Source organism: Rhipicephalus microplus, chromosome 1 (assembly GCF_043290135.1).
Source record: "Rhipicephalus microplus isolate Deutch F79 chromosome 1, USDA_Rmic, whole genome shotgun sequence".
Classification (NCBI taxonomy): Eukaryota; Metazoa; Arthropoda; class Arachnida; order Ixodida; family Ixodidae; genus Rhipicephalus; species Rhipicephalus microplus.
The window spans coordinates 265,960,461-265,983,910 of record NC_134700.1 but is presented as its reverse complement, the minus strand read 5'-3'; the positions used below and the strand labels follow the sequence as shown (position 1 = coordinate 265,983,910).

At 44.2% G+C, this 23,450-nt stretch overlaps 3 protein-coding genes across 4 annotated transcripts in view; 2 read left to right on the top strand and 1 right to left on the bottom strand.

Annotated features, from left to right (window-relative positions):
* The window catches only part of IntS3 (integrator complex subunit 3), a 38,219-nt gene extending 33,369 nt beyond the window's left edge, over positions 1-4,850 (bottom strand). Inside the window, exons 1-5 of the mRNA XM_037435943.2 lie at positions 4,679-4,850; positions 3,804-3,887; positions 3,625-3,708; positions 2,406-2,519; positions 1,366-1,450 (exon numbers count right to left, since the gene is read on the bottom strand). Coding sequence (XP_037291840.2) covers positions 1,366-1,450; positions 2,406-2,519; positions 3,625-3,708; positions 3,804-3,887; positions 4,679-4,753 — 442 coding nt within the window. The 5' untranslated portion in view covers positions 4,754-4,850. The remainder of the gene's footprint in view (positions 1-1,365; positions 1,451-2,405; positions 2,520-3,624; positions 3,709-3,803; positions 3,888-4,678) is intronic.
* Positions 4,851-5,257: 407 nt separating this feature from the next.
* On the top strand, positions 5,258-23,168 carry LOC119187863 (uncharacterized). Of its 2 annotated transcripts, none has more exons than XM_037435965.2 (6): positions 5,258-5,360; positions 15,002-15,362; positions 16,240-17,067; positions 17,707-17,857; positions 18,658-18,747; positions 22,509-23,168. In XM_037435965.2, the coding sequence occupies exons 2-6, from the start codon at positions 15,018-15,020 to the stop codon at positions 22,706-22,708; spliced, it is 1,614 nt and encodes a 537-aa protein (XP_037291862.2). In that variant the 5' UTR covers positions 5,258-5,360; positions 15,002-15,017; the 3' UTR covers positions 22,709-23,168. The 2 variants fall into 2 exon arrangements, with proteins under 2 accessions (XP_037291862.2, XP_037291869.2); XM_037435972.2 differs by having other exon boundaries at positions 5,336-5,379.
* On the top strand, positions 6,033-8,867 carry LOC119187856 (myotubularin-related protein 10-A). Its single transcript, XM_037435954.2, has one exon. It carries the CDS (start codon positions 6,183-6,185, stop codon positions 8,352-8,354), a length of 2,172 nt encoding a protein of 723 aa, XP_037291851.2. The 5' UTR covers positions 6,033-6,182; the 3' UTR covers positions 8,355-8,867.
* Positions 23,169-23,450: the final 282 nt, after the last annotated feature.

Below are 23,450 nucleotides of genomic sequence, written 5' to 3'. Positions count from 1 at the left end.
AGGACACCGACGGGCCGCCTACAGAGGCCTCCGCTTGCGAGTGTTTGCGGCTGGGTGCTTTCCACCTGGCGTTCCTTGCCAAATTCCATGGTGGATAATGCTTTTAAGAAATGTTCTATCAGCAACTCGCTGTATGGCACAGAAGACAACGCACTGTGGGAGGCGGCCAGTGACAAACTCTTGTCTTCAGAAGACAGTGATGGTTCGTCTGACGAATAGGAACAGTTGCGATGATGGCTGAGGGGAGCTCCGACGATCAAGGTGCGGTGCGCCCAATTCGCAAATAAATGTCGTTCGACAATTTTGGATTGTTTTCCTTTTCTTCTTTTTCGGTAACCTGAACTTAGGGGGTCGACCTATATTCCCACTCGACCTATAGGCGGTACTAACCCGAAGGTCACGAATTAGATGTCAGACACAGTAGCTGGATTTAGGTGAAAGTGAAATGGCAGAGGCCCATGCACTGAATGATATCAGTGCACATTAAGGGGGCCCTGAAACCCTTTTTCAAGTAACGATGGAATAGATTCACTGGAAAAGCTTATTGCCCTACGAATTCAACGCCGCAAAAATTTTAAGAATCCGTCCAGTGTAAGTGGAGTTACAAAGAATTGTCACACGCTGCAATCGCGGTCTCTCTTCTCTCATCCCGACAAAAGCGCTGGAAGCTAAGCAGGGAGGGATGGCAGGGGCAAAAAAATTAAAAAATACGGCACCCACGCCTCGTGAAATTGAGCACTTTCTTCTCTTTTTTTTTTTTCTTCAAATGCATAGTTTTTTTCAGTGTGATCATGTGCGTACGCTTTGACAAGTGACGGCCTCTCGCGGCAATCTCTGTAACAACCGAGCGCGTCATGGCAATCTCTGTAACAACCGAGCGCATCATGTTCAAATCAGCCAATGGCTGATAGATGGGCTATCTACGAGTGATTTTTGAGCATCTTTAGTCATTTGTCGAGGAAAGAGAAAGCAATTTTTAGCTGACTGATAATTTATTGTGAATTCCAGGCCGCGTGCTCCACTATAACATTTGGCTCGCGTGTTCTCGGGAGCCTCTACTATCGATCGGCAGCATTTTCTGACCGTGCTCAAAAAGTGTTGCAGGGCCCCTCTAAAGAACACCAGAAGGTCGGAATTTCTAGAGCACTAGCCTACGGTGCACCTCATAATCATATCGTAGATCTGGCACAAAACACCACCTTTATTATTATTGACTTTTTTGTAAGTCACTGACCGAGAATGTGGCTTCTCTCAATCAGTGCTGCAAGAAGCTTTCTAAGCTGCGATGTGGCATACATGCACAATGATGCAGGTTAAGAATAACTGGATGACGCGCTTTGTGTGTTAAGGCATGAGAGAGCATACCTGCAATTTGCCTGAGAAGACCGTGACAAAGATTGTCGACTCCAGGCACCGAGTTCTTGATGAGCTCCTTCATTAGCCATATTATCTGATGAAAAATAAAGAAAAAGAGGTCTTGTTAAACACATTACACACCATGCAGGACAAACCTATAGGTAAACATAAGTACAGGTCGAGAAATAAAAGTGCACCTACCAAGTTACATGTTCCTTGAAAGGATGTTCCTTGAAAAGAACATGTAACTTGGCAGGTGCACAAAGTAAGCTGGTGGATATCAAGTCATACTGCAGCGAAACTGCGGGTGACAGATGTCCAGTCGGAGATTCATTAACTTTTAGTGCGTAATGATTCAAGCACAAGCCCCACCAAAATGAGAGAATTCTGCTACTTGATTGGTAACACAAAAATTTCGATTTCCCCAATGCAAAATAATTAATATGCACACACACACACACGTGTGTGCACAAATTGGCCGTATTTCTAACACAGCCTTGGCTGCGGTTTGTTATATTGATACTGTATGAGTTGTTGTTTTAGGTTTTTCGCTGGTTGCTGACTATACCAAGGTGATTAAGTCTAAGCCATGACATTTACACCAAATATCCTAATTTTCCACCTTAGCACATACCAAAAAATAATAAGTACCAGACAAACTTGGCTGTTTCTTTGAAATGGAAAAATCAAAATTTTTAAGTTGTACGACCTACTTAACATATGATGAAGACCTTGAAGAAACTTAATGGCACATAATCAATTTGAAGACATGAAGTACAAAACATGACGAAAAGAAAATACAGTAAAAGAAGCACTCGAATGTTATTTGAATGTCGAGATATGCCACTGGTCAAGTTCTGCTCGAAGTGCCGTTAGAGTCCAGCAAGATTAGAAAAGATCTCTGTAAAAGAAAAAGGGCAACACGACTCGGTATGTGAGTAGTCACCATACCGGGTCACCAACACTTCCCCAGACACCGTTTTCAGTTTAAAATCCAATTATCGACAAAAGTGCAAAGTACGTTCAACTCAGATGCCATAAACACTAACCTGAGATCGGCAGGAGTCTAGAAGCTTGGTATACTTTTCCAGAATGAGAAGGCTTATGGTGTTGACGAAATTCTGCAGGCCATCGCGTGTGGTGAACGTCACGTCGCGGTAGTACTGTGTGAAACAGCATGGGGTCAGAGCACACAAACTTCTGTATAACTCAACAAAGTAAAAAATGTTTAAACTGATAGATTGCATTTACAAAAAAGACCGGATTCATCTTTTCTGTTATAGAATGGAACAGTAATAATGTGCAGCTCCTTGTGATCATCATTCTTTAGTGGGATTAGAGCACAATATGCGACGCCCCGCTGGTTGATGTGCCAGTAGCATGAATCTTACGTCGTGCAAACCGGATGATTACTGGCACTGCAGAGCTTGGGACACTGTGATCCAAAACATGCAACTGAAGAGCTCTTGCAGAGCTTGAACAATCTACAGAACTGCGCGCATATTCAGCCCGTGCCACCAAATAACAGTAGAAAAGTGTCTCTAAAGCCCCGAAGTGTAGTGGCGTTCACGCAGTGTTACAGCGACATGCTTAATGGCATTAAAGCTCAAGTAGGTTTGAGGCACAGTGCGTAACATTGTTTAGCTGTAACATGCACGTTACGCATTTTTGAAGTGACTTGATTGCACATGAAACAAAAAAAAAAAAGGTTTAGTTAATCGAACACGCTAATGTTCCTTTATTATTACAGCATGTGGAACATCTAGGAAAAAAAAATGCTGAGTTATAACGTAAATGTTTCTGAAAGCACGATTGGTAGGCTGTGTAACGTTTTCAAAACACCAATTTGTTCAAGTCAGCAGAATCCATCAATGCAAGAATGAAAGTGTCACTGTTTGAGCATACATAAAGTATGGCATGTCTTCAAAGCTACAAACACTAAAATTACGTGCGTTATAACAGTTGCACATAATGAAATCCAGGATGCGCATACAACTGACATAGTTTGAGTGGCTACTTGTTGGTGCAGTCTGAAAGTGACGCTGCAGTGCAACTCCGAATCTTCTGGACAACCGGAGTGTTTTGTCAATGCAATAGTCGGAGGAGTCAGCAAGAGCACATGGTATAACGAAAGCCACACTCAAAAAAAAAAAAAGTTTTAATGTGTACAGCTGTGAAGCCAGCCAAACCTATTCGTAAGTTGTACTAAAGTAGAAGCACGTGGAAACAAGTAATCTGCGGCTCTTTTGAGAACGACGATACACTTACTCTCGCTGCGTTGGTGGGGTCGATAAGGATGCCGTAAAGAAATCCGGAACAGATGTCATCGTGCGCCTGTGCTCCTTTGCACACCTTTAACGGAGAACGGAATACATTTCAGCAAGACATCCGCGATCACGCGGCCCAGAATTCATCGCGGAAAACGAATGGCAAGACGGTTTTCTTACTGCTGCATTCAAAGCGTCGTGCGCCTCCTTCTCAGAAACGCCGCTGATGAGAGACTGTAAATACGTGTAATTCCTCTCGAGTTTCTGCAAAGAAGGATAACAAGGCGTTTGAGAGTGGTCTACAAATTGGCACTTAAAACCCTCAGTTGCTATTGAGCGCAGAGAGTTGCGGGCAAACATTTCTAACGGATACTTCGCTGGCATCCCGCCTCAAGCATTATTCAGAATAGCGTCAGAGGGATTCATTCGCGATGAGCACTGGATGTTGTGACCTTTGTCCAGGGGTTATAACCTTTATTCGAGCGCAACTTTATCGGTGTACAAGCCACGGATAGGCGCGGAAAGTGAAACGAGGAAGCACGGCGTGACTAGCACGCGCAGCAAGGCAAAAGTGCCGGTACCGCTTCGGTCACGAATAAAACGGCCGTAACTCGAGCGCGATGGTATTTCACATGTGTGTTACGGGAGCAACGACGATCTACTTGAATCCACATTCGCACACACCCAATAAAATAGTGTCACCGCGGCAACACACGCGAAAATTTTGTAACGAACACACACTCCCGAGCACATTGCGCGCAAGTGAAAGTTTGAGACTCGGGCAAACGTGTTGGTACGGTAAGGCCGGCGATCATGCAAGCTCGCTCGGCACAAAGCCCGCTTCCAAAAAATTCGTGCAACTAGCGCCAGAAACGATCACGATAAAGTTTTAGTTAAACTAAATCGTTCACTAGTGTGCAACGTAAAAAAAGTGAAACCCAAATACGACAGTGGCGACACCGTGCGAATAGAACCGAAAATTCGCGCCTTTGTGCACGTATGCAGGGGAAGTGGGAGACATGCTTTTTAAATTGCGCCTATTCCAGCCCCGTTACCTCGTCTATTTCTTCTTTAGCTTCTATCGGAGAAAGAGCGAATATCCTCGATGGCGTCCCTTTATTTGAATCCATCCTATACGCGAAATCCTTGGACTGGAGTCATCCAGCCGACCGCAAAACCCTACCCTCTATAAGGGCAGCGCCATATTCGCGGAGTAACACTTTTAGACCGATGAGAGCAGCGCACGAACTACTTTCTAGGCTGGTGTTTTTATTTGCAGAAGAAATCGCCAGTGAATCTATGGTTTCATCCGCTCCGGCAAATAGGAACATGTTTGCCAGTATCTTTCTGGGCCATATGTGCCTCATGTCGTGATAGTACTTACGTTTTACGCAAAATGTGCGAGTGGAAACGTTATCGATTATTAACTTTATACTTGTAATTCTTGTTAACCATACAGCGCACATCAAATTTAACAAACAAATGCACAAATTTGAACAAAAGAGGCAATACATTTCATAATGTATTATTTATATTCTGAGGCAAAATTACTATTTTAAAAGTACGATTGAAATCAAATTATATTATTGTTGTTTTGAATGGTGGCGATGGCGATGTTGCAACCACGAGGTGGTTTCAGCCGAAAACATGGATACGACGCGCAGCGAGGAGCTGTGTGTTGTTTGAAAATTCGCTGTGAATTAAAACTGCAACGGTACCTGCCAGCGATTGACACAGGTAAGCCGCCGATAACCTGGTGCGTAGCCTATGTCTAACTATTGACGTATTTCGGTGGCCTCGGCTACATAATGCCGGCGCGACGCTGCCTGCAGATCTCACGCGTGGGAGCCCCGCTCATTGCTTTCTAGATAATGTTTAGGACGACGTAAATGGAGACGTTGATTATTGCTTCGGTGTCTACAAAAACTACACTGAAAAGGCGTCGAATTTGAACTGTGTATAGACCGTTGCTCGCATTTTAGAGCTATCGCGCGATTCCGCGCTCCAAATGTCATGTAGTCGGAATCGTGTCACCATTTTCTGTCGGATCATTCACTTGCCTGCACCACAATTAAGGTGTATATTAACGCTGGTGGCGATCGGCGTATGTTCCGGTTATCATAGAGCTGTGGGCACGTCGCGTACACCCAGGCGTCGTCAAGTGCAAGACTGCAGTCCGGGTAAACACGTTTGCCTGCTCGCTGTTTGAAATCGCGGTTTACGCTGATGATGATGCTCGCTTACTGGATTGGATAGCGTTGGATTTCAAGGTAATGAATAGGTGGCACTGGCGTTCCAGCCGCGCCTTGGGTCACGCGCGTCTTCGAGCCGTTTCTGTGACCCTGCGGCGGTTCCCGCGAAGTGCCTCCTTACGACCACGGGCTTGGCGGGTTTCGGGCCGTATCACGGATCCCGATGTCCTCTAATTTCGAGTGGCTTTTGCAGTCACTCGGGAAAAGGACGCGTGTATCGGTAACACGCAACCACCGACGAGTAGGCTTAGATGTTGCCCCGGTGTAGCACTGTGAATCGCACGCCTCCGGCGACGTTGACAACAGGATGCAGATATCGACAGACTCCTTCCCATTCAAGCTGGGTGCCCGGCGCAATGTGCTCCAGGTGAGCGACGCCTCCCCGGAACAAGAAGCCATGGGCTCCGAGACTAGGCTGAAGCGCGTCGGCAGTTCGTTCGTGTCGTACGTAGACCTCGGTGTCGGCGAGCGGTCGTCTGCACGCCCACCCGACGCAGCGCCTCCTCCGCCGGATCTCATTCCGTTGGTGACACTGAAGCCCGCGTTGTGCGACGGTGAGGTGGTGGTGACGGAGGTGGACAACGTGCTCAAGTTCAACACGTTCAGTGACCTGCGTAACGGCGTGTCTGGCGTGCTCTTCTGCACCAACTTCAAGCTTAGCTTCGTCACGATGGACGCGAGCGGCGAGCACAAGCCACGAGCGCTGTGCGCGAACCGCGTGTTGGGCGAGAACGACATCGGTCTCCTGAACGTGGAAGCCCTGTTCCTACTCTCCGGGGGCCGTCGCAAGCGGCTGTCGCCCCAGGCGGCCGCTGCGCAGTCCGTCGAGGTGCTGCAGGTCCACTGCAAGGACATGCGCATTTTCACCTTCTCCTTCAAGTTCTGCCAGAGCGACCAGTGCAGCGCCAAGGTGCTGCAGTACCTCTCGCGCCACGCGTTCGTCTCCAGCCTGGACAAGCTGTTCTGCCCGCGCGGTGGCTCGATCGGCCAGCGCGAGCCGCCTTTCGAGAGCGCTCGCGAGTGGGACGCCGAGCTGCGGCGCTGCGCCGCCTCCAAGTTGTGGAGGGTGACCGAGCTCAACGAGCGGTACCGCTTCTCGGCCGCGCTCCCCGGCCGCTTCGCCGTCCCACGTCGTCTCGTCGACTGCAAGCTAGAACGCCTGGCGCAGCACTTCAGCGACAAGCGCGCGGTCGCCTGGTGCTGGAGTCACCCGAGCGGCGCGGCTCTGGTGCGAGGTGCCGCCTCCGACACGGGCTCCGAATCGGCGGACGCCGAGCGGCTTCAACTGCTCGCCCAGTGCCTGGGCGCCGACGTCCACTTGGTGAACTTGGATCTAGAGTGCCCAATCGTGCGCGAGGTTGGTTCCAGCTACCACAAGCTTCAGGCCCTCTGCATGCCGGCCGACGAAGCGGAGTTTCTCGAACAAGAGGCCCGTTTCTACGCGGCGCTCGAGTCGACCCGTTGGTTGGAGTGTTTGTCGGGCTGCCTTAAGGTAGCACTGGCGGCCGCCAAGGTGATAGCAGAACGCCGGAAACACGTGCTGGTGCGCGAACAGAGTGGTGCCGACATGACTTGCGTGGTCGTCAGCCTGGTGCAGATTCTCCTCGACCCTCACTATAGAACGCAAGCAGGCTTTCAAACCTTGGTTGACAAAGAATGGGTAGCCGCGGGTCATCCCTTTCCGGAACGCCTTGACCATCTCGGTCAAGGACGCGCATCGCCAGAAGCGGCACCGGTCTTTCTGTTCTTTCTCGATTGTGTCTGGCAGCTTCAGTCTCAGTTTCCTGCATCGTTTGAGTTCTCAGAGACGTATCTAACCAACCTTTGGGACTGCACGCATGTGGGCATCTACGACACGTTTCTCTTTGGGAACAACCGGCAGCGATGGGAGGCTCTGAAGTCGCAACCTTTCCGCAATGTCTGGGATTGGTCTGGCCCGCATTCGCGCCTTTCCCCGCAAGACCTGGAACTCTTCAAGAATCCATTGTACCTGCTTCAACGATCCAAGGAGTTGCTCAATGTGAGATCGCAAGAGGGTGCTGGCGACCGTGGTATGCAGTCATTTAGTGCAGACCTGCTTCTCCTGGACCCCACAGTGAAGTCTCTTTCAGTGTGGACACAGTGTTACTACCGCTGGATTCCAAAAGCGGAGGTGGTTAATGGTGATCCGGCGACTCTGTTCCTCCACAATGTTCGTGTGGCCAGGGATATAAACTTTTTGGCAACTCAGATACGACTGCTGAAAGAACAACGCGATGGTGGAGATAGCGTACAGCTGCGGCACAGACGCCTGCCTTCGGACGAGTACTTCTTTGCCATCCAGCGTAGCTCTGCACGTCCCGGTGCAGCAATAGACAATCATCATCTGGTGACTTCTTCATTTCCATTTGCTCCTCCGGGTCCTGTAGATTGGGGAAGCTGCCATGTGCCTTCGGTAGCACCTCTTCCAGACGATGACTATGGGGACTTGGATGACTGAAGTAGCGATCATAGGTTTTCTTGGAAAGGCCCTATTTTAAGTTAATGGGCGTGTGCTGTGTTTGGTTTGGTTTATCGCATTGCATAGCAGACACATAGCTGCTATCAGGGCACCCGCCAAGCCAGCTCAGGGCATTTCAGGATTGCCTCTTTGGCTGCTGACCAATACTTAAATTGGAAATGTTCACACCATGAGATGCCAGCTGTTGGCTATTATAGGTTCTCGCAGAGCTGTGAAAAGTATTGACGCTTCTTTTTTGCGGAAGCTTTCACTTGCAGTCAATTTTAATAGCAGCTAACCGAACATTTCAGCAGTCAACTGTTAATACCTTGTTTGCGTGATGTTACATAATTCTTGTGCCGGGCAGGGATTTTGTTCTGTTAATTGTTCCCGCTGGAGGCCGCGTTGCTGTATTGTTTGTGGAAGTTCTTTCATTTTCTGCAATGTTTTTAGTAGCTCCAGACTCCTTCAACTTGTTCGAAACGGAGGGCATGTTGTTCAGTTCAGAATGAACATACGGATAACTTATTGTACAAATTGTTTAAGCTCCTGTTTGTTTATTAGTGATCATATGTTGTGGCTGTTAATATGTATAGAGAATGTATTTTTTGTTTGAACCTGTTCCTAAGGCTGTGCTGATTTTATTTTCCAGAAAGCTGAGGCTGCAGTTATTTATTTTTTTTTTGCCTTGAAGATCCTGTCATTTTGTTCGTCACTAACATTGCCAGTATTGAAAGTACTGTTGCGCATTCCTCCAGTACTGCGTTAAAATTTAATTTACACGGTAGATGTTCTGTGAGACGTGCTATCAAATTAAGTGAATATGTCCTCTCAGTGCTTCAAGCAGCCATGACGTGCTGGTTTTAAGTGCTTTTATTCTCTACGAGCAGCATATCTTGGTGCTCTTGCTTCTCAGACCCATGGGGCCAATATAAATTCAATGATTGCATGTACATTTTCGATGCACTTTCTTAAAAGAACATAAGTGGCATTGTTCCTAGCCTAGAACAAGGTAGATTGTTTTTAAGGGTAGGTTAGACTATTTACCAGTGGTAAAAAAAAGAAAGCAAGTAATGCCATTTTCCATGGTGAAAGTGAAAACTAATCTTCATTATGTAAGTTATTTGGTCATATCTACGTTAAACAAGTCGACTGTGCTGTCAACTTTGTCTAATGAAGGAGGCATATGAAGGCTACTGATTCAACGAAAATGATGCTGATGTTTTAATAGAGTGTGAAACACTTTGGCACAAGTTTTGCATTTCACACCTTGTGTAGCGAGTGCTGATTTTGTGGAAGTGGTGCAATGCTGTGCCTGCCGAGCAGTGTAGGACTATGTGTATTAAGTTGAACATGTGTAATTCGTTGGTGTAGTGAGTTTGATGAAATGCTTAGCAAAGCTCAGTTAGTGGCCTATTACTCTGGCGTGGATTTGGAGTCCTGCTGTAAGTTAACTAGAGCTGTTGGATGAAAGCCTGGGCATTCTCGGTGATACCTTCTTGGCATTTACAGGTGGCATTTGGCAGGCCAGATAAAAGTAATATGGTAACTCGGTGCAAACTTGCTTCAATAATGTGAACTGTGAGGGAGAGTTGTAGCTGGCTAACCACTTATTCTTTGCTTATTCAGCTGTAAGCTACCAAGATTGGTTGTGCGTAGGCTTTCTCGGGCTTTTCGTGACAACATATGACTGCAGCTGCAGTTTGTCGTGTTACTCTAGAACTTTGTTGAGGCTTTACAATCTTGCCTTCACAGGCAGGTCAAAAACACTGGCCATATGCATCGTGCCGGTGTAACGCTTGCGGTTTCGTATTTGGCGACTTAATCTTGCAGCTTTACAGCTTTTTGGTACCAATTGGCACCCACTATGTTGTCTAACATGTTTGTATAGATTTTGACAAATATGGCCTCTGCACTTGAAAAGTATGCTTTTGTGATAATAGCTTAGATGTTGTGTAAATCAGTATGTGCGCTGTTAGAACATCGGAGGGATAACTGTTTTAAAAGATAGACCTATTGAATGTGGCTGATCCCAATTAGGTGTCATAATGGTTGTTGGGAAGTATTGAAACTGTTTGGGAAGATTAAAAGCTGTAGGGGGCTGCAGCTTTACTTATTAAACCACTTGTTATGTATGCAAAAGAATAAAAATAAAGTATTGAATACATGTAAATAAGCACTGCCCAAAGGGAGCCCTACATTGTCTTATTGGGTGCATTTATTCATTGATGTACGTACCTGTAAAGATAGGTGTGGGGCACCAATTCTTCGTGCTGTTTAAAAACATGTCTGCAGTACTTGGTGGCACAGACATTTTGGTAAGAGTCCTTTACAGCCTGTAGTGTGCCCGATTTCGGAATGGATTAAAGATATTATAAAATACACACTCTTGCATCGTGTTGATTTGCTGCTGCATATTTTAAAAATGAAGTTTTCCAGTACTGATGCATTATTATCTCAAGGCATATTTCCATGCCATTGTCCCTGCTACTTCTGTTCAATCTTGTGAGCATTGAAAATTGGTAATATAAGGTTGCACTGTTTCATAGAGCTTTTTTTTCATAAGGCAAATACTCAAACTCTCTTTTTTTAGCTATAGTGAAATCTGCAAATAGAAAATTTTGTATTTTTTTTATATTGCTTTTGTAAGATGGTGCCAACTTTATAATGCGAAATTTTAATTGTGTGATTGCACAAAACAGACTTGCAATTTTAAGCGAGCTATTCAAAACTCGTGCAGAGCTCTGTATGGCTTCTAAAAAAGGAGTCTATACCTTGAAAGTGATACTTGGGTGATCATATTGCTGTGCCACAAACATGATAGTGAGTCTAGTTTATAGGCTAACTGATACGATGAAATTAATGCAGTATGTTTTGCTAGTGTTCTCACTTCCAAAGCCATAGTGCACTCGGTGTACATTTTGAAGTGGTCTATTCGAGAGTATAGTATTATTTAAGTGCACTTGAATAACTGGGGATTTGTAGCATAATTAGAGTTGGCAAATACCGAATAAAGAAACAGATGAAGACTATTTCTTTATTGGTAGTACTTTAACATATTGTACCGACACACTAAGAATTATGCTGGAAATTGAACCTTGCGTCCCCAAATTCTGAGGAACATGCCAACGTGTGATTGGATAGGCTACTGCAATTTTCAGAGCGTGTTTTAGGTTGCATAAACCATAGTCATGGGGGAAAAGGATAAAATTTACAATTACAATTCACAAGCCTGAGAAGCTGGGCTATTTTGTTAATGTTTAGATGTGAGAAAAGCCAGCAAAACGAGGAAAAAAAAAAGAAGGCTCATTCAAGCACACACACATCATCTGTTTGATTCAGTAGAAATATCGGCAGTCGTGCTGACACTACGGAATCAGATAGTCGAAGCATATATAAACATCCTGGAAGAAATCTACAGGGGATCAATTGCTACCATAGTGCTCCATAAAGAAAGCAACAGAATACCAATCAGGAAAGGTGTAAGGCAAGGGGATACAATCTCCCCAATGCTATTTACCGTGTGTTTACAGGAGGTTTTCAGAGGCCTAGAATGGGAACAGTTAGGCATAAGAGTTCATGGAGAGTACCCTAGTAACTTGCGCTTCGCCGATGACATTGCATTGCTGAGTAACTCAGGGGACGAATTGCAACTCATGATTACGGAGTTAGACAAGGAGAACAGAAAGGTGGGTCTTAAAATTAATCTGCAGAAAACGAAAGTAATGTACAACAATCTCGGAAGAGAGCAGCGCTTCGAGATAGGCAATAGTCCACTTCAAGTTGTAAAGGACTATGTCTACTTAGGACAGGTAGTAAACGTGGAACCGAACCACGGGATTGAAGTAACTAGTATAAGAATGGGGTGGAGCACATTTGGCAAGCACTCTCAAATTATGACAGGTAGATTGCCACTATCTCTCAAGAGGAAGGTATATAACAGCTGTATCTTGCTGGTACTTGGCTACGGAGTGGAAACCTTGAGACTTACAAAGAGGGTTTAGCTTAAATTGAGGACGACGCAGTGAGCAATGGAAAGAAAAATGGTAGGTGTAACCTTAAGAGACAAGAAGAGAGCAAAGTGGATTAGGGAACAAATGGTGGTTAAAGATATCATAGTTGAAATAAAGAAGAGAAAATGGACATGGGCCGGGCATGTAGTGCATAGACAGGATAACCGCTGGTCATTAAGGGTAACTAACTGGATTCCCAGAGAAGGCAAGCGGGTTAGGGGGAGACAGAAGCGGGTTAGGGTGGGCAGATGAGGTTAAGAAGTTAGCGGGTATGAATTGGCAGCGGCAGGCACAGGACTGAGTTAACTGGCAGAACATGGGAGAGCCCTTTGTCCTGCAGTGGATGTAGTCAGGCTGATGATGCTGACATCATCTGTGCCTACTATTTTCGTCCTTGTGTTGACTTTTGCTAGTTTTTCTCACATATAAACAAGTACAATTATTATATCAGCAATGCCCATGACAAAGATGAATCGTTGAATGATGCTGAAGAAGATTAATAAAAAAAAAGCTGTGTATACTGCAAGACATCAGCAAACAAAGTGGCATTGCCAGCCTACAGTATTGACTCAACCGCTGCAACATTTGCACACTGAGTGAGACATTGTATGTATCATTTTCGGCATTGGTGACATATTCTGAGAAGAACTGGGTGCACATAACTGTGCAACCTTACGTTTGCGGAGCAGGGTAGAAGTACCCAAGTTGTCAGAGACTTCCATACACAATATTATTGTCAATGTTCTGTATAAAACATAAATGTGCTAGCACTTTCACAACATGTCCTAAGCCTCACATATCGCTGGGTGGTGCCAGCATTTCACCATGGAGTAATGATCTGTGTGATTCAGAGCACAGCAGATAAGTGAAGTGATAATGTGTGGCATTTTGTGCACGCACTTCCTTATTTGCCGGAACACCAATGAAGGGCTGCAGTATTCAATACCACTTAGTGACGGATCCAATTTTCGGGGGCTTGGTTCCAGTATATGTTAATGATATGGTAGTGTGATATGCAGATATGGCAGTTTAGTTGTAAGGCATGCATCTTTTGCATGCTGTTTATCTTATAAACAAGTTGTTAATTTTGAATTTCAGACCACATGAAACAGAAAAGCTTGATTTAATGTACTTGAAAGGGGAAAGTGCTCCTTTTTGTCTTGAAGCTGTTACTAATCCATGGTCAAATGGTTCAGCATCTGCCACTTGTCAGAGGTGGAGCATTGCTTCCGACAGGCACTTACCAGCAAAACATGTACTGTACAAAACCACTTCTGGCTAGCATGCTTGCAATCCAGTACTCACGAATCACTTGTGAGGAGAATTGAAAGGTTGGCAAGTTTGAACTGGTCCATTCTTGGGCAGCATACAAACAGGCAATACATGTGAATGTTTACTGTATGTGGTGTTTTCCTTCACATAAATCTTCCAGATGTTGGAATAGCACATGTCTATTTTTCTTTTACATGTATTATCCATATGTGCCCCGTGTGAAATTGTTGGCATAGAACTGATATTTCTTAAAACATACCTTCACTCTCTCTTTGAATGTAATTCTAGGGAAACATTCGAGCATCCACCTTCGATGTAAGAAGTATCAGTTTCTAAGCTGAGTTTTGCTGGGAACCAACTTCTATCTTTGAATAGGTGCCGATGTCCTTTGCCTTGTGCCCTGTACTAACAAGGGGCTCCTATCTTGACAGGACACCCTTAAAAATAATACCTCCAAATTCTACTTCCCAAGGTAGTCTGCAATAGTTGAGCACGAACTGCTGTTCAGGTGTCTGATCCACCTTGTAACGTCGATCCACCTCATAACACTTGCCTAAACGCCACGTCCCTCCACCTCACCGGAAAAAAAAATAAAAAAGAAAATGCAGAATATGCTTTAGCATTATGCTTCAGTTGCAGACTAATACAAGAAAATTTCAGCCAACCACTGCTGGTGCTGGTAGTGTGCAAGTTAGCAATGGTGTCACTGTACAGCTATGAACAACTAGTTCTCACATTTTCATGCTTTCTAGGTAGATGAATGCACATAAAATTTCTAGATATATATTTACTGAGTACTACAACCGTCTGCCTCTTAGCGTTATGCTCATCTTAAAAGTGCCACATTGGAAACTTTTTGGTGCATGCTTCGCATGTGGTTGATTTCTATGCTATATGGGATCTGCTGAATTTCCTTTTTCCTTTTTATTTTATTTATTATTATTATTTTTGTGCTGCGCTGCTTTTGTTCTCGAGTTTTGTAGGTCAAGTAATAGACTCGGACAATGGCGCTGCATGATAAACTCAGATTGTACGTACGCATACTCTGTGGTCTTTCTGTTTTTCTTTACCTTTGTTTCCTTGTTCCTTTTCTTCATGCAGAAATTTCAAGCAGAGCTACTTCTGGTTAATCTCTCTGCCTTTCTAAACATTGTTCTTTCTGTCCTGATGCCTCTTTTACATTGAAAACAGTGATGTATCTAAAAATGCTAGTCATATCTATAAACTATCTGTTTGCTTCCTGTTCTATGCTGCCTGTACAGAATAGAGAAGCTGGTATCTTTCTGGCTGACCTCTTTGCCTATGCTTATTCCTCTCTTTCTGCCAGTGTTCTCACTTGGGTTTCACTTCCCTACTTTTCAGCAAGATCTAGGTGAAGATGACCCGCTGGGCACGGAGCAAAAGTGTCCTCAAGCATGAACGACAGCCAGGCGAGGCTACCACGTGGTCTGAGTTCGTATCTCAGCGGCAGCAGGCAACAAAACCTCGTTTCGCTCGTCTTGATGACACTGGGGCCAATACGAAGTTGTTGAACACTGAAAAGGAGCTATCCGAAAGTAGCAACCTTGCAGTCAAGAAGAAGCTCTCGAGCTCAGGCAGTACTGGTGCTGAGTCCAGTACTGACAGGCAAGGTGTGACTGGAGATGCAGTCCATCTAAAGAAAGTAGCAGTGACTAGTAACAAGCCTTCGCAAGACATCAATGAAAATTATAGCAACTTAAAGGTGAAGCCTTTTTGTCATCCTGTCACAAGCGTTAATGCAGCTGTTGCTTCTAGGTGCATGTAGTTTGAAGATTTGGTTATGCAAACACATTTCACTTCATGATTGGGCGAACTATAAAAAGGCTTCTGGGCTGACCACAGTGACAAAATAATTGGCTGAAGTGTCAACTTTGCTTGTATGCATCATGATCTCTACTGAATGAAGATTTGTATTTGTATGAAGAAATTAAAAACTCCGCTACATTATATTTTTGTGAAATTTCTTGGAAACGTGTTTCTGCTTTTGTACGAGCACATAACTAAGAAGGAAGTTTGTTCAGGTTTATGAGAGATCATTTAGTACCCAAATAATATACATGCCCATTTCTGTGACTAGGAAAAAGTTGTGTAGCACACTTGGTTCCAGCCCTCAAAAAAAAAAAAAATGACAGCCTGCACAATTGGGCTTGAATTCGATAGTACCATAGACTCTCTTAGGCTGTGGTTTAACAAGATTTTTAAAAAAAGCTGAAATTTGTTGGCTAAGTCTTAAGGTGTGTCTTGTGCTTATTTGGCATCTTTCACCCAGACAGACTGAACTCTGTCAAAGATGTTAACATTTAAATTATTCTGTGGTCATAAGAATATGTGTTTCAGTGTAGGTGCATAAAAACTAGACTTCCTTGTAATCAATCAAACAAGATTGAAATCGGAACGTGCAGTGTGACAATAGTATAGTAAGGTCATCTGTTGTGTACATTGGTCCTGAGAAAGTTGATTTCATTCATCGGAAAGTTTGTGTTGAAACATCTAGAAAAGATCTTCTGAAAGAAAATCTAGAAAGAAATTTCTGTGATTGTAATCTCTGTTCTCTTTGTGTGGAATTTTTCTCAATGCAGGCGAAAGGCCAAAATGCTGCCAAAAGAAAAGTGGTTTCAGCACACGACGAAGAAGGTGAAGCACTCAATAAGCTGATGCTGAAGCACAGAAAAACCAATGCAGGTTCTCCAGGTGCACAGAATACCATGAGGGTAGCTTCTACAAAAAGTTTTGCTGTAGTGCCCGTGCCAAGTTCTAGTATTGGAAGTGCAGGCAGTACAGGTAACACAGTTTCAAGAAATATTGGGAAAAAAATATCATTTAGTATTAAAAAAAAAACATGTTTGCCCAAATCAAACATTTCTGCTGCCGAGATTGCTGTACCAGCATCAAAAAACAAGCTTCTGCCTTTCAGTGTGACTACGAAATGTAGCGATGAAAAAGAGGCACAGTCTTCAGCTCAGTTGTCAAAAGAAAGAAAAAAGAAGGTGATTACTAAAAAGCATCTTCCTTCACCTGGGGAAGAGGCTCCCCTTTCAGCCAAAGATGAAGGAAAGTCTGGCAGCTCTGTCCCTTACAGGGGAGCAGCAGTCCCAAAAGAGGAAGCATTGCTCGTCATTGAAAATGTAGAGGACAATGAGGGAGAGGAAGGGCAACGTGTGTCCAAGGTGCCTAGGACAGGCCCGCACGTGGATGGTGGTGGCAGCTGCAAAGCCAAGCGATTGCAGCGGATGCGGAAGCAGCGAGAGGCAAAAGGCCTGCTGCTTCTGCCAGAAAAGGTGGAACGACGCATCTACTTGACTAAAAAGTCCATGCGCAAGAAGGGCATTCCTGGCGAGCAGATCAAGGAAGCTGTGCGCAAGATGCGACGAAAGGAAGAGCTGCTGTTCCGCAGGCAGCTGGCGAAGGTGAGAATTATGCTGTCACCGTATTGTTCCACATAAAGGAATCAATTTTGTGAGAAGGGCAAATTAGTCTAATTTCTATATGGAGGGTAGTCTGCTGGGAATAGAAAATGTGTTTCAACCTAAATGGTTATTTTGCTTCAATATAAAATAATGGCACCACTTGCAATTGCAACAATGAGCATGATGCGTTCATTGTAGCATTACTAAATGGCACCACTGTTGCTGTCAAATTTGAACAAGTTGACAGTTCTCAGCAGCATTGTTCTGTAGGCAGTGCCCAATTTAAAAACAACATAAGAGTGGGCAGATCAGCATAGGCGTGTGCACGAGGTTGGGCAGCTGCTCCCCCATAGTCATCTAAAAAGGGGAGGGGCCTAGGTTTCCAGTAGCTGAGGGAAGGGGTCAAAGGCTGCCCTATACTTAGTAGAAGAGGGAAGAAGGTAGTACTACTGCTCGGACAGTATAAGGTTTGCATGTTGTGTACCAGTTTGCAAACCTGTTGATCTTGATTATGGGCACCTTTTCTGTTTGAAAGCCACCCATTTATGCGATTTTTCATGTGTGAAAGTCACTTTTGTTAGCAACAGCTCTCGCCTCGTTCTAGAGTAACTGCATATTTATTTTGTTTCCGCGGCACAGCTATGCTTCAAGTGTCGTCAGCCTGGCCATCGAGTGTCTGACTGTCCTCAGATGCTTCAAGATTCTAGTGAGCCCATTGGAATTTGCTTCAAGTGTGGATCTACAGAGCACTTCTCATCTGCATGCACAGTTCAGACAAGCAAGGACAACGGCAAGTATTTGGTCTCCTCTCACAAGAAAGCAGCTACTGTACAGTGGCATCAAATACAGTCGAACCCCTTTATTACAGACACTGATGTAACAGAGAAATGTGTGTAAGAGACGCCAGCGTGCTTACATCAAAATATGGGTTGATAAGAAAATGCATATATGGTACCCTGCTTATTAGAGACACGTCATATAAAAGACGAGAATTGCTACCTGATACATGTTTCTTATAAAGGAGTTCAATTGTAGTGGTTCACTCTCGACTGGTTACTTTTTGCTATATAATAAGTGTTCTCTTGCATTATGCTCCATATCAAGCGATGCATCGCAGGTACAATAAGTACCCTTATTAGTAACACTTTGCCTAATGATTATCCTGCCAACCTTTCTCTACGGTCAGCAACTGTGCAATATAAAACTAACATTCTTATAAATGTATTGACTGGCAAGATGCATTTATTGCATGCAATCCACCTTTTTGGCGATACCGTGGTGAGTGCGCTCTTCCCATTGTGTTAAATTCTTGGAGTACCTCTTAATATTGAAGGCTTTCTTTCAGGCAGTATCGGTTAACCCGGAACCTATGAAAGCCCAGCAAAATCAGCTAAGGGCAGCACAGGAAATTGAAAAACGGAGATCGTGCCCGTTTAGTACGTCGTAGTGTGCTGAAGATGGTGTCTACCATACATGCATGATTATTAGGGAAGTGTTGGTACTTATGCCCAATGTAACACAGGCTGCAAATTTGCTGTGTTAAAAATGCTGCAGTCCTAACAATAAACTTTTATTATTCTTTTTAAACAGAGTTCCCATATGCCAAGTGTTTCATCTGCAAGCAACAGGGGCATCTGAGCCGCAAGTGCCCACGCAACGATAAAGGAGTGTACCCGAAAGGTACGTCATTCGAACTCTGCTTCTTTCATTTCACTTCAATTTCAGAATTTAGAACAGCCACACACTGTTCAGGGTGCAATAATGACGTGTGTTTTACACAAAGGACCTATGTACAGGGAGCTGAGGAATTGAGGTCTAGAAATTATAATTGTAGTAGTAACTCAGACAGGAGGGCTCGTGAAAAAGAAGCTAAAGAAACTTGTTAATGTTCACACTTGAAGAGTACTATACAAATAAGGCAGAAACTTTGATTTCAGAGTTCGAAAACTTGTGCTCAGTCCTCTTTTGGTTGGTGTAGATCTATTTTTTAAAAAGTATTCACAGTGGAATCTCATTGATACGATTCTGCATACTATGTTTTTAAGCCTATTTCCATTTTATTTTTGCTCCCAGTCAACGTTACTCCGAGCCAACCTCTTTGGTTAACTATTTTTGCATACTATACTTAATTTTGGCTCCCACGGAAAACATATAGGTGAGATTCAACTGTAAATACCTATTTTTACAAATTTAATTTTAAACTGCTGCAGACAAAAAACAACAAAAAACACATGGTTTCTAATTTGTACAATAGTGATCAGATAAACGTGCTAGTCAGCAAAAAAATTTCATAGAATCTTATGTATGGCACTAAGCGTACTCCCTGTCTGCAACACACAGTACTGATCATTGATGCTTGCAAGTATCTAATTCTAGCTGAATGAGAGTACAATGTGAAATGGCTTAATTGATATGTGGGGTTTAACGTCCCAAAACCACCATACGATTATGAGAGATGCCATAGTGGAGGGCTCCGGAAATTTCGACCACCTGGGGTTCTTTAACGTGTACCCAAATCTGAGCACGCAGGCCTACAACATTTCCGCCTCCATCGGAGGTGCAGCCGCCGCAGTCGGGATTTGAACTTGCGACCTGCAGGTCAGCAGCCGAGTACCTTTGCCACTAGACCGCTGTGGCGGGCTGAAATGGCTTCAACGGATTATGCTGGCAGTTCGTGTAAAAGTTGGTGATAATTGAGAATACCCTTTTCTTCCTCAAGATCTCTGTTATATTTTGTTAGCACAGTTTCGCAACTGCTGTCGTGCAAGGTTGGCAAGAAAAACTAAGTCTTAAATGCTCACCATCACCTCTCATAATCCGACTCAGTTGGCCAGGAAAAGGAAATTGATAGTTGTAATTTAAAGGGCCAAGAAGAGAGAAGAGTGGGTCAGGGAATAAAAGTCTGTTAATACCATCTCATTTGAAATTAAGAAGAAGAAACCAGGAGGGCATGTTGTGATAAGCCATGGCAACCGCTGGCAGACTGGACTCCAAGAGAAGGCATGCATGGTAGGGGAAGACAGACAGTGAGGTGGGCAGATGAGATTAAAAAGCTTGACAGGATATCGTGGCCACTGTAAATGCAAGACCGAAATGCATATGCCCAGCATCTGTGGAAGATGTGCAATACAATTTCATAGCTCTTACTGCTTTGTCATCAGTTTAGTGATTCCGCATTTGTTAACGACAATGAGTGACAACCAAGTAACACAAAAATCTGGGTTACTTTCTTTTAGAGGTGTGCGAATATTCAATCTTACAAATATTTTTCTAGTAAGTGTTTGATATTCTATTCAAATCACAGCAGAATTTTGCTATGACAAGTACCGTAATTACTCGAATCTAACGCGCACCTTTTTTCCGGTTAAGCGAGTTCATAAATCGCATGCGCGTTAGAATCGAGTACGAACAAAAAAATTACGGTCAATCTATTGCCATTGGCAAATCCAAAATGGCCGCCCCCTACGTGCGTCGGCATGGCGCGTCGGCCATTTCTGCCTATGTGTTTCCCATGTGCGGCACTTCGTACGTGTGCTGAGGAGTTCGTCATCTAGTAGTGCATTAGCATCGACGGCGTGGAAGGGCCGACTCCGAAAACTCGAGTGCACCACGATGCCGCTTTTAAAAGAAAAATCGTCGCGTGTGCAGAAACGGACGGAAATCGGGCTGCATCGCGGTCGTTCGGAGTTCCGGAAACGTGCGTGCGGGACCGGCGGAAACAAAAGCAGAAGATTGTCGACAGCAAAGCTTCACGCAAAGGCTTCAGTGGACCACAGCAGGGTCGGTATCCGCAAATCAAAGAGCTGCTCGGCGAGTATGTGCTTGAGCAGCGAGCGGCACAGCGGTCCGTGACGACAGAACTGCTCCAAGTGCGGGAGTCGTTTTTCGAGTGGTGTCGTTTTTCGAGTGGTGTCGTTTTTCGAAAGGAGTCGTTTTTCGAGTTGTGTGATCGTGCGGGCCAGCGAGAAAAATGGGTGCGTGTTGCAATCGATGTCTTACGTTCTTTTTGTTTTTCGCATTGGAAATCGGGTGCGCGTTACAATCGAGGGCGCGGTAGAATCGAGTAAATACGGTATTCAAACTTCCAGAGGACAAATACTATAAGTCAATGTTCAATTGACAGTGGCCCCTTCAAACTTTCAATATGCTTCACCCCATTATACTCTCGTATTGCGGCAAAACTGCCTTTGAGGCTTTGCTACAATGGCAAATGCGTTGACTCAAGAAAGCACGGGTTGCAACGTGAAGATGATAGATGCAGCAGAGGTGGGGGCTCAATTAAGGCTGTTTTGGACCTGAAATTTTGACTGCAAGTCTCAAATCTTTAATATGCTTCACTCCATTACACTCTCGCATTGCGGCAAAACTGTTTTTGAGCCCCGCCGCGGTGGTCTAGTGGCTAAGGTACTCGGCTGCTGACCCGCAGGTCGCGAGTTCAAATCCCGGCTGCGGCGGCTGCACTTCCGATGGAGGCGGAAATGTTGTAGGCCCATGTGCTCAGATTTGGGCGCACGTTAAAGAACCTCAGGTGGTCGAAGTTTCCGGAGCCCTCCTCTACGGCGTCTCTCATAATCATATGGTGGTTTTGGAACAACAAACCCCACATATCAATCAATCAATCTACGATCATAGATGCATTGACTTAAAAAAATAGTGGTTGCAACGTGAAGATATAATAGATGCAGGAGAAATGGGGGCTCAATTAATGCTATTTAGGCAAGAATTTTGAAAAAAAAAAATGGGTGCTGAGGAATTTTAGCATCCAAAATTTCACATGTTCTTAATTAAATATTGACATCTTGGAGGCATACTGAGAACTTCAAACTCGAAAGGAACATACTCCTGCCTGCCATGTCAGCTGGGCCTCCGCAGAAGTTGAAAGAGGAGGGAGAGGCTGAGGAAGTAGGATCTATGCCTTCCATGTGTAAAGTGTTGTCAACAACAGTTTAGTTGCACCAAATCATGTCCGCAAATACAATTGAACCGCGGCATCGACTGATTCTTGATAAGACAATGCTGAAACATCAACCTCCCAGCACTTCGTGAACCTAGCCATAAGAAGAACTTTCATGTTGAAAGCTCATAGTAATATGCTTAAAAGGCCTCTCCGACTTTTTTTCTGCAATATTGCTTTGACGTATTTGAAAAATATTTGAGAAATATTCCAAAAATACTGGATTCGATTCGCCCTCAGATGTCAATATTCAAATTCACTTTGCACCCAAAATTTTGCTATTTACACAACTCAATTTTTTTTTCCTAACATAAGTTCCTTATAGTTACAGCTTAATGAGGAGCTTGTGGATGCATTGTTCTTGCAAGTGCGCATACTATTGCTTCATTGTTAGTTTTGACATGCACAAACATGAAATTGTGCTACGACTGTTTTGTGCACCTGACTCAATGATCCCCTCTCTTTGCTTGGATTTCCGGTATTGTAGGAGGTCACTGCAATTTCTGTGGAGCTATCGACCATTTTAAAAAGGAGTGTCCCGAGATGGAGAAGAATAAGAGCAAAACCAGCGAGGAAAGCGAGATTGCTGCCGACATTGTGAGCGTTGGCCAGAGTGCAGACGCTGAGAACATTGTGCCTTTACATCAGGGTGTCCAGCTAAAGAAGGAGAAGGTGGTTAGCTTCTGAAACTGTGTTGTCTGCAGAACTGGCAACACAACCTTGTAATAAAGGATCAAGTTTTATGGAGAAACTTCTGGACGAAAATTTGACATTCCACAATGAGAGGTGACAGTGCACATGAAAACAGAGGCGCTCATAGAATAGGCAAACACAAGCGCTGCGGCCTATCTGTCGGTTTGTTGTTATAGAAGCAAGACTAACAAGCTAGCCGACCAATACTGGTCTAATCTGACATTTCATTGAACATGGGAATGGCTGAAAGGGCATTGGTCGCTCAAAATGGTGAATATACTATTCAACAATCATAGTGCTTGGTGACATGTGAATTATTACTCAGATTTATTAACATGCTTGTATACATTTATAAAATGCATCGGAAAAAATTTCTGATGTTATAATTTGATTGATACGTGCAAAACTGTTTGGTCAGATGCATTGGTGTCTGAAAATAAAATGTTTTAATGAAGCTGCGATTCAGGTATTTTCTTGTGAAGAAGTTGGAAGCTCTTGCGGTGTATGAAGCTTTTTTTACCATTGTTACGGAGGCCAAAGCATCAATGGGGATACATATCTACCACTCTTTTGTTTCTGAAATTTTATTGCGATAGCAATTATATTGTGGGCATTTAGTATGCCCATCCTCCTCATCTGTACATTATCATCATTATCATGTGTTGCTCATGTATGCCCATCGTTGTCATATAGCATCATCATCTTGGTTCGTTCATTGTAGCTGTCGGCTGCCGGT

Bases quoted from the DNA above. Each gene is read 5' to 3' on its own strand.
- LOC119187863 (XM_037435965.2), top strand. From the start codon at position 15,018: ATGACCCGCTGGGCACGGAGCAAAAGTGTCCTCAAGCATGAACGACAG. The intron at 15,363-16,239 runs GTGAAGCCTTTT...TTCTCAATGCAG, and splicing joins AAAATTATAGCAACTTAAAG to GCGAAAGGCCAAAATGCTGC. The intron at 17,068-17,706 runs GTGAGAATTATG...TCCGCGGCACAG, and splicing joins TCCGCAGGCAGCTGGCGAAG to CTATGCTTCAAGTGTCGTCA.
- LOC119187856 (XM_037435954.2), top strand. From the start codon at position 6,183: ATGCAGATATCGACAGACTCCTTCCCATTCAAGCTGGGTGCCCGGCGC.